The following is a 12653-nucleotide window of genomic DNA, read 5'->3' as shown; positions in this document are numbered from 1 at the left end:
CACCATATCACATCACTCATTGTTCCGATGCACTAATTTTTTTAGTGACCAAAAAAATAAACAAAAAAAAACTTGTTGTTTTCTTTAACAGTGCGCTTTAAAGCGCATAGCAACTCTTCTTTGTGTGTACTTTTAGTTGAATAAATGTATTCATATGAGTAATGCTGGCCGGAGAGAAGAAGTTTTGTTCCCAGAGGAATGAGGAGTCTGAATGATTGAGGAACTCGTGAAAACGTCGCGGAAAAAAGAGGAAACATTTTTTTTTTAAAAAAAAAGGGGGGGGGGGGTAATTTCTTGTCTCATTCCTTTTCGGAATAATCAACACTTAGAATTGACAGCAGACTAGTTTTGCCAAACTGTAGGTGTTGTACCTACAACTTCTACGAAGAGGACACAAGAGACTGGCCGGATGTGAATGGATGCTCCTGCCTTCTTTTCGGGAACTCCCCAGATCTTCATACCTAACTTCCTGAGATTTTGGGTGCGTTTGAGTACTAAATCATATTTGTGCCGAAATCGTACTGGAATGGGACCCATCCCTGCTCATTGTATTCTTTTTGCTGCTTTTTTTTACTGTGTATTTTCTATTTATTATTTGTTATTATCTACTTATTTATCTTTATTTATTTATTTTATTTATTCATTTATTTTTATTTATTCATTTATTTGTTAGTAATTCTTGGCACATCCTTTTTAGCATGACATTGAGCGTAATAAATAAATAAATAGATGAATAAATAAATAAATAAATAAATAAATAAATAAATAAATAAAACTTCGACTTTCGACTAATCCCAGTATGATTGTTCTATAAATTTCTATAAATGCCGTTCTATAAATTTCATTCCATTTCGTAATAATAATTTTTATATTGATCCTAAGAGTTTAAGACATGGCAAAGCGATCTACAAATTCGATCAATAAACTCCTTCGTAACCATGATTGGTATCTTCCAGAAACCATTCCCTTTCGAAAAAAGAGATTATCACTGTTCAGCGCCATTTCTACTAGAGATACCTACCCGTCTAAGGACGAATTAATATTTTATTTATTATATTTTGCCCATTTTTTGCGATTCCCTCTTGCCCCAGATCTTGCTGTGGACGTCTTCGGGAATCAGCAAACAAAGCAAGCGCCAGGATGCGAAAAAAAATGAACTTCCACATAAATCTCTGGACTGTAGTCAAAAGCTGGATCGGAGCAGAAACACCTGATAGATTGGCTGACAGCGAAAAAATCTTACCTTGGGTAAACTAGCATTCGTACTCGTCATCAACGTTGTCATTGTCAAAACAGTTGTGACACCTAAAAATAGAAGCTGTCAAGAGTTGAAGCGTAAAGCTCTGAAGCGCTGACAAAGTGAAAAAAAAATCCCAAAATTAATTGAAAAAGTCCCTTCTTGAGATATTTTCAGCATATTTTTGCCTTTTCAAAGTTTTTACATGACCAGAAGATCGTAAACTTCTTCCTTAGTGCAGCGCATGCGAGTCACGCTGCTATCCTGCAAAAAAGCGCAAGAATAAATGCACTTGTCAGGAATGACGAGGCCCCGTAAAGAAAGATGGTCCCATGGGAGTTTTTTCACTGATTCATTTACTAGGCCGGTCACCGTTAAATGCACTTTTTCCAATAACAATCCTCAAAATTTCTACTCAACAAGGAATCAAAGTGGTTTCACCTTGAAGGGTGTAGGAGTAGGGTCCGTATGGAGTTACGCTTACGCGTTCGATTTCACGTCAGGATCATTTACGGTTCCAGAATCCGTCCCGCAGCCTCCACAGTGTCGATGGGTTAAAGGCCCCACGGAGATGATCTGGATGGTCTTGGGCAGAACTCGAGGGTGAACACAAACTTCCATTTGTAGATTATGGAAACGGTGGACTGTGGAACCAGCTCAATTCCCCCCCCCCTCTCCCTAATCGTCCTGAAAACAGCGTGAGAATCGCTTTACTTCCTACGAGGCAAGTTAGTACGCGCTTATATAGACACGCTGTGGCGCTTATATAGACACGATGTGGTCATCCCAGCAGTTTATTCATTGGTTTTGCTCGAATAGGGTGCTAAGGAACACAGAAACCACACTCCGTAATCCATAACTCTGACTCTACCCGTTTTCCTGGGGTTATCGTACCGTGTCAATTTCGTGATACGTAGCCTTTAAGTGATTGTTTTGTACTCCCAGACAAGTCTGGATAGCAGTTTATTCACCCAAGGGGAAGGAAACACTTGGTCATCACCATATAATTGAGATGTCACAAAGATTATGTGCGCTAACCAACTTTTTTTGAATGATTGATGTATTAATTCTTTCAAAAAGTCTATTTTTTAATAGAAATGATTAAAAATTGCATCCACATAGCTAGAAAAAGCTGGATCATATTTTTTTCCAGTGAAAATTCACGTATATTCACTTTCCAAAAGCAGATCAACCTAATTTCTATAGCTTACAGATTTGCTACTTGACCAACCGAACACACTAAATGGATTTTTCTTCGAATGATATGGGTAGTTGCTCCAATTAAAACATTCATGGTTTGGGAAAAAAAAAACCTCTTGAAAACTCCTCAGAATCCTCGAAAAAATGTGAAAACTTATTAATACATGCACAGCTGCCTCACAGTCCTTTGTGCAGGATTTTCCTAACCAGAAACAGCTAACTTCAACGTCTCTGATGTCCCAGATGTGGACGCCTCCAACCACTCCTAAGTTTAATCTCAATTTAAGGCCATAGCTTCGAGTTTTAGTGGGGACATTCCGTCGGGATTTCGGGAAAGTTTGATTAATTTGTAGTTGACGGGAATCTCCGCTACTTTTCGATATCGATGCTCTGATCGATTGTCAGGAAAGGTATATGGTACCCATTGAGGTTTTTGTCTCCTTTATTGTTTATTTTGTAAATATCCCGGCGGCGGCATTAACTTACATAAGGATCCTAAAAATAAGTAAATTTTTTCTGGGTATTTTCGTTCGGCGCGGGAATAGTATTGAGATAGAAACGTTTTGATTAACGTTTCATCTTAGAAAATTTTCACTCAATTTAATTAGGTATTTAATTGATATTTAATAATTAATATTAATTTTTAATTTTTAATTTATTCATAGAGGCCGTAAGGAGTAGATTAATATGTGCCAGTAGTCTAAAAATTAGGACCTTATCACCAAATTAATTGGAAATTATTTTCTATTCTGCCGCATAAATAAATAAATAAATGTATATATATACGATCCCCAAGATGTAGGAAGTGAAATCTTCTTAACTTCGATAAACAATAAATTTTCTTGAACTCAAGATGGTTCAATCAATACATTTTGAAGTTTTTTTCTTAAATCTTCAAATAAAGCCTTAAAGGCAATAAATCTTCATGTTTTTACGCTTTTTAAGGCGTAAAATCTTTTGTCATCTAACGTTGCGGAAATTTTGGGTTTGTCTTTTTTTATAGCTACCTACTTTTTTTTGAGAAAAAAATTAACTCACCAATGGCAACTCGAGCCTGTACAGCTTCTCTGTTCAACCAGAACGAAACCCACGAAATCACAACGATGAGAGATGATGGGAAGTAGATTTGAATCAGATAGAAGCCAATATTACGCTTGAACGTGAAATAGGCGGAAAGCCGGGAGTAGTTACCTGGAGTAGACGTTCGTTTATTTTCTGGATATATTCATAAAAATTTTTTCTTCAAACTATTGTCGAACTCAGGCAGTAATGAGGCAGAAAAATCAGGCAGGAACAACACAACAAAAATGGAAAGGATTTTTCAGAAAAAAAAAATTCGGTGAAAAAAGTAAATAAATGAATTCTCAGGAAAAAGAATATTTTTCGAAAAAGTAACTAAAGAGCTCAAGAAAAAGAATTTAAAAAAAAAGAAGTGATTTAAGAAGTTCATAGTGAAAACAATATTTTCAGGAAAAAAAAAGCTGAGAAGAGTGATTGAACTACACTGTAAGTGCAGTTCAAGTAAAAAATATTCGGATTTGATCTTGTTCCCAATTTTCTTTTTTTTCTTAGTTCCTTTTTTTTCCTTTTTCCTAGTTCTATTACATCAGAGGGTACCTGACCTAAAATTCTAGCGAGTTTTGATAGCACCTACAGTAAATTAACAAAATAGAACTCTAAAAATTAACTGAGAGAACCTTTTCAAGGGAAAAACAACCACTTGTTTACTAAAGAACTTTTTCTTACAGGATTCTATAGTTTTTTCTCGGAAAAATGCCGATATTAATCGCAGCAACCCTAACTTTAACGTGGTTTAACAAAGTCCTGTGCTATTTCCGCTGTTTTTCATGTTTCATACAGTAACAGTTGGCATTTTATAGGATTTCTGAGAATACTGTAATCTCAAAAACTCAAATCGAATCCATTCTTCACATTCAAAAAATCGTCAAAGAGGATAATGGCATGGAAAAAAAAGAGAAAGAAGAGAAGGATTTGTGAAGATTTCTAGAAGCAAATTTTTTTATTCAACCACTCACCAGTGCTCAACGATATCACCCTCTCGATATGATAATGGTCCCCAATGGAAAAGTGTGCGAGGTGAACGTTCTCGTCGATGGTGACGGCATTTTGTCCATGCCAATGATAAATGATGTCTCTCGTCGAGTATCCATAGCTCTTAAGATGTATTATGTAAGATTTAAAGGACCTCAATGATGCTTCTGGAACAAATATAATAGCTTTGGAATTTTCTGGTATTTCTCGTCTTATGGTCAGATGTGCAAGCTTAGTTGTCGTTTAAGAGAAAAAATCAAAGAAAATCGGACACAAGACGAATTTTTTTTTCATGGATTTATAATAAATTAATTATGAGACAACAAAAGTGAACTCAAACGTACCTCTATCTCCAGCGCACATTCCTGCATATCCAGTGGAAACTGAAAAAAAAGATCTATGATGATGATTCTGGATATCTCCAGCAGGATTAAATCTTCGAATTTATCGAAAATAACTTTTCTTCTTTAACTTGCAATTTCAGTAGGACAAAAGAAATCTTCAAATATTTTGCCCGTATATATATTCCTAACCAATTTAACGTTGCAATTTTTTGCGGGAAAAGGACTGGAAAAATAGAAAAAAAAAATCCAGACAACGCGCAGAAATAAGCTAAGCTTCACGAACATCATTGTTTAAAGCCATTCTTTTTCTTCCAGTTTATCTACGGAGTTTATGGATGGGACAATGAATAATGACAAGCAATTTTTTTCAGGAATTCGAAAAAAAAACATGTTGAAAAGTTCCAAACGTTATAAAAAAAAACAAAAATGGCCACTTATCAAAAGCAGTAACTCCCTGTAAATTCGCCTGCGTTCTCACTTAAATTCACCCGTTTTTAATTCGATTTAATTTTTATTCTACATTTCAATTGTGAAGGAAATCCTCAAAGGCGATGTCCCACAGATTATAATCGAGGAAGAGGATATTCTTCTAGTTCTCAGCTCAGCGATTGCAGAGAATTTTACCATCACACACACGAAAAGACAAAAAATATTACATATAACTTTAACTAAAAAAAACATGCATGAACTAAGGCCTAAAAAACATCAGTTGACCACCGACGTACAAATACCGCTGGACACGTCGCAAAATTTTATTTTTAAATAATAAGAGCCTCAAGAATAAAAGCACAAGGACAACTACGACTGCAATTTCCATGACGGTACGGGAATTTCCCTTTTTTCCGCGAAAACCGCAAAAAAAAAAGAAATCTTCAAAGCACCTAAATTGGAATCTCAGAAAAAGTGCAAAGCCAGGTGAGTCACCGTTGTCGCATTGGGTCTGGAGTAGTAAATAATAGTTATCTCGCGTAAACAATTAATAATGATAATTATAATAAATATAAAAAACCACTGGACTCTGCTCATAATCCCCAACAATGCTTCAAATCCATTTTCCTAGTTCTTTTTTTCATTAAATCTTCACAGTTGACCAATGAATGCTTAGAATTCCCTTCGAGATATATCTCCATATATTTATGTACGATAAGCTAAACCGGAATTAAAGTTGAAATTCCTAAAATGCAAAGAGTAAGGGAAAAAGTACCCGTTTCCTAGCGCTTCTCGGAAATTTCCCATTTCTACATCCATAAAACCTCTTATATGTACCAATCTCATGCGGTTAACCATAGAGCACCATGTATATATCAACCACCTACCGTATGCAAATTCATCGGACAATTTGCGGTTACTGTCAATCGTATACTCCGCAGCACATTCCCATGGCTGTCGATTCGTAGAAATGAGTTATGCGATGTGGCCTCGTGAAAAAATGACTTCTTTTCGTTCGGAAAAAATGTGTCCGGTGTCCAAATCGCTTTCACCATGTCGATTCCTGAAATCGTCATGGATTTGAGGGAAATCATTAGTTTTTATTATATTATACTGAATATCATATTGAATCTTACTAAATGATAATAATAGGTTTGCTTAATCTGTGCATTTCTGATGTATTTCGTATTCTCGGATGCAAAGAATAAAATTCACAGCATGATCACACAAAAATAGGTGATCGGAACAAGGGATCCAGATGAAAAACCTGAGGCTCTCCTGCCTTCTAGGGCTTTGGAGAATGTAAAAAACCGATCCGAATGAATTTCCCAGAACTGAATCCTGGCCTCGGGCAAATTTTTTGACATAATTTTTGCTCAAAAACAAAGGAATTGTCACAGCTTTCAGTGCATTTTTCAGAAAAAAAAACGAAGAAGAAAAAAAGGGAAAAGAACCTCATATCAAAAGAGAAACTTACTAAAACGTGGAAAATGTGAGCATGAGATGAATCAAATTGGTTCAAAGAGAGGATTGAGACAGAGAAAAAGGGAGGATTTCTTTTAAAGCCGGTATCCTAACATATTGGTGGTTACTGTGCGATAGACATTAACAAGAGAAAAGCTTGCTCCACTGTTGACAGTTGACCCACGGCTAACAAACTACAGATTCTTTTAGGTTAAGCCAAATTCAATTCATTTACATGCTTTTAGTTAAAAAGAAATAAAATAACAATAAATAAAATAATTTCAGTTAAATTCAGTTAAAATAGGTGGTTTACACCGCCGGAGCAAATATCGCCGACTTTCAATTGAACAATAAATTCAATGTTTACATAAATATTAGAAGAACTACCTGCGGGTTGGTCTATTTTCAGCCAATTTCAAAGCGACAGGCTTAGTGCGCTTCAAGTATAAACGCGTAAGGAGGTGAGCAAGAGGCGGCAAAGTGAATCGATGGCTTTTTTTTTGAAATTATTCCGCACATATTTGTTTCTACGCCCTGAATTCTTCAGCCAGAAATGATTTCATGCTTTTCGCTACTTCTCCTCTTTTCGTTTCAATTTATCCATGTTTAAACGTACTTGAATGCTATAATTCCAATTTTTAAACAATAGCATTTCGAAGATTTGAAGTTTCTTTTTTCTTTTCAAAACAAATTCGCAGAGAACTTTGGTCAACTGTGCTTCACAATTAATGAATTCTTCTGAGTGCTCTTCATTATCGTCAATTATCTCATCACGTTATTCAAGAGAACGTGTTATGTACCACTTACAGATGAATAATTTACGACAAATTAGGAATTTTCTTGGAAATTTTCCACATTACAAGCAGACCGAAGGGATCTCTCTTGGAAAGATCGTCAGTGTAACGCAACGATGTACGTACAAAACACCTTATCACTGAATCGTAGTCAATTTCCGTAAATCCCTTTTGCTTATTGGAAGTGTTTATGAAATGATTCAACTTTATGTTATTCATTATTTCTTTCTTCTCTAATTTCCTTCTACGATCTAGCCTTATTTTCTGACTAAGAATATCGAACAATTGAGTCACCATTTCCCGTAGAAACGAAATAAAAACCCCATTGTTGTAACAGTTGTTGCCTTTGGGATAAACCTTGACCAAATCTTTGCAAAAATCAGCGGTTTTCTTTTAGAAACCACTGAAATCCATATGAATAGGCTGGAGGGGAAAAAAGATTGTCAAATTTTGGCAAACGATCAAGAATCACTAGGATTACAGCATTTTCAAGCGGTAATCTGTTAATCCGATTAATTTCCTCGAAAATAAACTTTTTATTTCAGAACCATGTTCTGTTGCTGCTTCTGTGGTCCAATTCCGCCTAACCAAATAGCTCCACAATTAAAAATATTCAAAATTATAATATTAATTGTTAAATATAAATATTGCCTCATTGGTTTTATTATTATTGAGTAATTATCATGTGCTACAATTTATTTATTTAGTTATTTACTTGTTTATCTATTCAGTTATTTGAATACACCCATACATAGGTGTGCCACCAAGCAGAAATCTAAAAATAAAACAGGATCGAATCATCGCTTTTTCCTTCCATCGTCTTTTTTCCTTATCTTTTTTCTTTCTTTCTACCCATTTATGTGGAAGGACATCCTTTTTCTGGGCCCCGTCGGACGATTGCATTTATTTTGAATGGTCCGGGATCACCGTGGCCTCGTTCAATTCGAGTGAGACGAAAGTAATGAGGTTATCATTAAGAAACAAAAAGAAAATAATGAAATTTGTGGGTTTGAATGGACGATACGCTCGGAGCGCACACAACCCCCAGCGCGAGAGCATAAACCAACTGCAGCTGCGCGCTCACCTATGGTCAACGACGATTGAACGTCGCTCTCCCACGCCAGCCGAGGATCTTTCCAGATTTGCCTCAGATACAAATCAAGGGTGTAGTCCTGAAATAGAGTAAGTAAACAACAAAGAAATTTTTTTTTAAAAATTAAATTAATTCAAACAAATAATCCCAGTAGAATTCTCCAGAAACATAGTAATACGTATATTATTGATAAAAATCAAGAAAAAAAAATCATTTTGTTCTCATTTTAGGCATCTCATAGGATTTTTATCACATTTTTTCATTAGAGACACAAATATAAACTATGTATTATATGTAATTTACCTAAATAAAAAGGCTAAAAAGTTGAAAGACAAAAAAATCGACTCATTTCCCATAAGCGCTATTTTTAATATAGATATGAAATAATCATTGATAAAATTATTAAATTATTATTAATCATAAAAGAATTACTGATAAAAGTCAAGAAATAAATTCTAATCTACTTTTCTTAGATAGATATCCTACAGGATTTTAATCATAAACTATAAAAAGGTAAAAAAGATAATATATTCTAAAATAATCAAGCAGAAAGCAAAGAGACTCAAATCATATTCCCTTCGGGATCCTTTTTATTGTGGATTTAATCTTAGCTCTATAGGAATACGTCTCGGAATATGAAAGTGCTATTGTTACATACATAGTTCTCATTTGCTAAGTAACTCGAGAATATTCGAGAACGACTCACCATGGAAACTTCCGTAATTGCACTAATTGTTGTGATGTGCGCAGTGATGTTCACCTCTATCGGTGGCCCTGAAGTTACGGTATACAGTTCTAGTTATAAGTGCTTGCAATATTTCTTTACTATTACTATTACTATTAATCTACGCAATACTTACACATTTATTACATATTTGTTATAATATTATATTACTTTATTATTTTATTTTTATTTATTATAATATATTTGCAATATATTTATTTGTATTTGTTCATTTGTTTATATATTATTTTATTTATTTATTATATTTACAATATTTACAAATTAAAAGTCAACCGTAATTACTGGTAAGTCGTGGTAAACCAGTTCATGACAGTAATGTTTGTCACAATAGGATACTAGAGTCAGCAGTGTCAGTCAGAGTCCTCTATTTCCTTTACTGTATGTTTAAATTTATTCCTGGTACTTTTTTTTAGCTAAAAAAAAACTTTTTGGATTACGGTAAATCCATCAAGTGAGGCGGTGGTTTGGAAAATGTAGTTAAGCTGTTCAGTAACTTGCGAAGAATATTGCAAACTACCGTACCCTATGCACAACAACAGAATAGTTGTCAGAAACGAGGAAATTGCCGGAAGAAAAACATTCATGGAAATTTCTCGGGAAATTCTCGTTTGGCAGTTGCGCACAGAACTTGTCAATCGAATTAGATCCGAGGTGAAGAAAATTGTTTCGCTGATCGCTACCATCTTATCCGTTTTTTTCTCTATTTTTTCTATCTGTATTTTTTTTTTGCTTTCTATCCTATTTTTCTCTATTCTTCTGTATTTTAATTCTTGGGTTTTTTCTGCGAAAAGATTAGTTTTCAATTTGAAAAAATTTACATTTTATGTGAGGAAGTGTAGGTTAAAAAAGGAACAATATCTGCATTATTTACATGCGAAAAGTTGCTTATTTGTATATGGTATAAAGAATTTTGACGAAAATCAGCTTAATTTATGTTTTCTCTTAGTTTTTCCGCACTTGAATGTTTATTTGCACTTTTTTCTAGTGTTACCGTAATTTAATTTCTGTTATTCCATGTGAATGTAAATGGAATAATTTTTTTATTGTAATTCTGAAAAGTACACCCGCAATAAGATTGTGGTGTGCGGAAATTCTCGTTTTTTCCCCTTTTCTACGGAAATTTGTTTTCTTCCCGAACAACACCTACCTCCTCCTCGTCCATTTTTCGCTTCAACCCGCTACTTCCATTTTTGCAAATGGACGCCACAATTACTTTTTTCTTTTCTCTTTTTTTTTGGAAACCGACAACTACCATTTGCATACGGTAACCTTTCGAGAAAGGTAGCAGCATGTTTTCGTTTCGAAAGCTCTTCAAAAAAGTGTGTAATTGCAGAAAAAGTCATTGTTTCTACAGTTACGCATTAAATACGATTGTAACTGGCTAGATAAACTGGCTCCGCTCATATGCGATATAAACCCGAAACTCTTTTTTTGACTCCGAGGCAATACGTCCTTTTGAAATGACACAAAAGCACTGGTAAACAATGGGTTGTTTCCAGGGAGTCGTAAATTATCTGCAGTCATATCATAGACGTCTACGAAATTCTCGCAAAACAACGCGAAAACCACTGACAACTGGTTCGAATAGCGGTTACAGCATTTATTCACTGGATTTCTAAAACAAATTTGAAAAAAAAAAACTCTTTCAATGCTTTAAAATTACTACCGTACTATTCGACTACTGACACCGAGACAAGTAGCAAGTTTTTTTTCCAATCATAAAAAAATAACCACAGTCAAGGGCTACAGTACACATGAATAACAAAATAATGATATCATAGGTCAGAACTTCAGGTACCCCGTTTTTTATTTCAATTCAAAATTATCAAAAATTCAAAATTTATTTTATTTTATTTGTTTTCAAACCGACTTTCCTTCTCCCGAAAACACCTTTTTCATTCCATGTATTCATATTTCCCTTATATTTCGCCACAATGAACTTTTCCATGACTTTCTCCTCCCAAATTTCCAATCCTGATTGCTATTTTTGAAAAACAAAACGTATAGATGAATAGTGTAAGAGAACAGATCATTCCCCTTAGTGAAAAAAACAGACAATAAAACCCTGAACAGAAATATTGGAGCAAGTGAAATTCTCAAGAAAAAAATTAAGCGGCAGAAAGGGATTTTAAAACGAGAACGAAAAAAAAAACGTGAACTGGTTATCAGTAACTTTCTATGGGTTGAAAAAAATGGAAATAACAGCAGGAACTGTTCGTCGATTCCTCTACAAAAATGGTCCCAGTGCAGCATTCACTGTTCATACATGTACTGTATGGATTCCTGACTGGAATTTGATTTCATAAGTTCGACACCGCTCCTCGCAAATTCACTTACTTTTCATTAAATTGGGAATATTAAATAATTAATAATTAATCATAATAAATAATTAAATCGTAGACATTATTTCCGATGTAGAGACAAGTTCAGAGTCACTTCATCAAAAATTTGAAAAAAAAACATATGTGAATAGGTAGAAAGATTAGATTAATTGTTGAAGAAAATGAGATAGATGAGGTAAAAAAAATTGACCGGGGAACAGTTTTCGCAGTTCTCCCTTCACTTCACCCCTCTCACCGCGCGTTGAACTACTCTTACTCGAAACTTATGCTAAACCACTCAGTCTTTGTACCATCTTTTGAATCCGAACGGGGGGAGAAATAGTAATTGAATTGCATTGCATTCGCTTAGTTCGCTATTCACGGATTCTAAGACTCTAACGCGGAGAGCAGTGATCAGCTACGAGAGGTTTTTTTTTCTTGTTAATCCCATAACTATAAAAAAATGATTAGACGGAAAACAAAGGAGTATCGGGAAGAGATAGACGTGAAAAAACTTTATGAAGATCTTTTTTTCGACCACACATTCGCTAAAATTAGAAAAAAAAACTGCCTACGTTTGCATAAGATTTTGCAGCATAAGATTTGAAAAAGGTTGGACTTCTCCTGTCCTCTTGGATACATTCCTCAAAAACAAGTGAAATTTTTCAAATGTCCAAAAATTTGGATTAAATCCCAATATTTTTGCAGGATAGAAGCGTTTTTCACGAAATTTCTATCCTACAATTTTTTTTATCCCACAGGGCTTTTCCAAAAAAATTACATGAAGTTTTTTTTTTAATCGAATTTCATCCCCAGCACGTCATCGCGAAAGACTGACAGGGAAATGCTCTCTTCACTGCTGCACTGCCCTGGATCTCAAGGGAATCGGCTCGTATCCGAGCCGAACTAACGATATCCATTGTATCCATTGAGCTAGTACAGCACTGAATCTCTTCCGAAATCTCTAAGCAAAC

The 12653-nt window shown here is 34.7% G+C and overlaps 1 protein-coding gene across 2 annotated transcripts in view; it reads right to left on the bottom strand.

Moving 5' to 3' along the window:
• RB195_012335 (uncharacterized protein) overlaps nt 1–12653 on the bottom strand; it is a gene marked incomplete at both ends in the record, with an annotated part of 36228 nt that overhangs the window by 7643 nt on the left and 15932 nt on the right. For both annotated transcript variants that reach the window (XM_064194140.1, XM_064194139.1), the window contains 7 exons: nt 1244–1305; nt 3476–3628; nt 4474–4612; nt 4834–4872; nt 6150–6325; nt 8605–8692; nt 9320–9387. In XM_064194140.1, the coding sequence (XP_064051722.1) occupies nt 1244–1305; nt 3476–3628; nt 4474–4612; nt 4834–4872; nt 6150–6325; nt 8605–8692; nt 9320–9387 (725 nt within the window). The remainder of the gene's footprint in view (nt 1–1243; nt 1306–3475; nt 3629–4473; nt 4613–4833; nt 4873–6149; nt 6326–8604; nt 8693–9319; nt 9388–12653) is intronic.

The sequence above is a fragment of the Necator americanus genome, chromosome III, assembly GCF_031761385.1.
Source record: "Necator americanus strain Aroian chromosome III, whole genome shotgun sequence".
Classification (NCBI taxonomy): Eukaryota; Metazoa; Nematoda; class Chromadorea; order Rhabditida; family Ancylostomatidae; genus Necator; species Necator americanus.
Note: the sequence above shows the minus strand (reverse complement) of the source record. Positions and strands in the feature narration are given on the sequence as shown.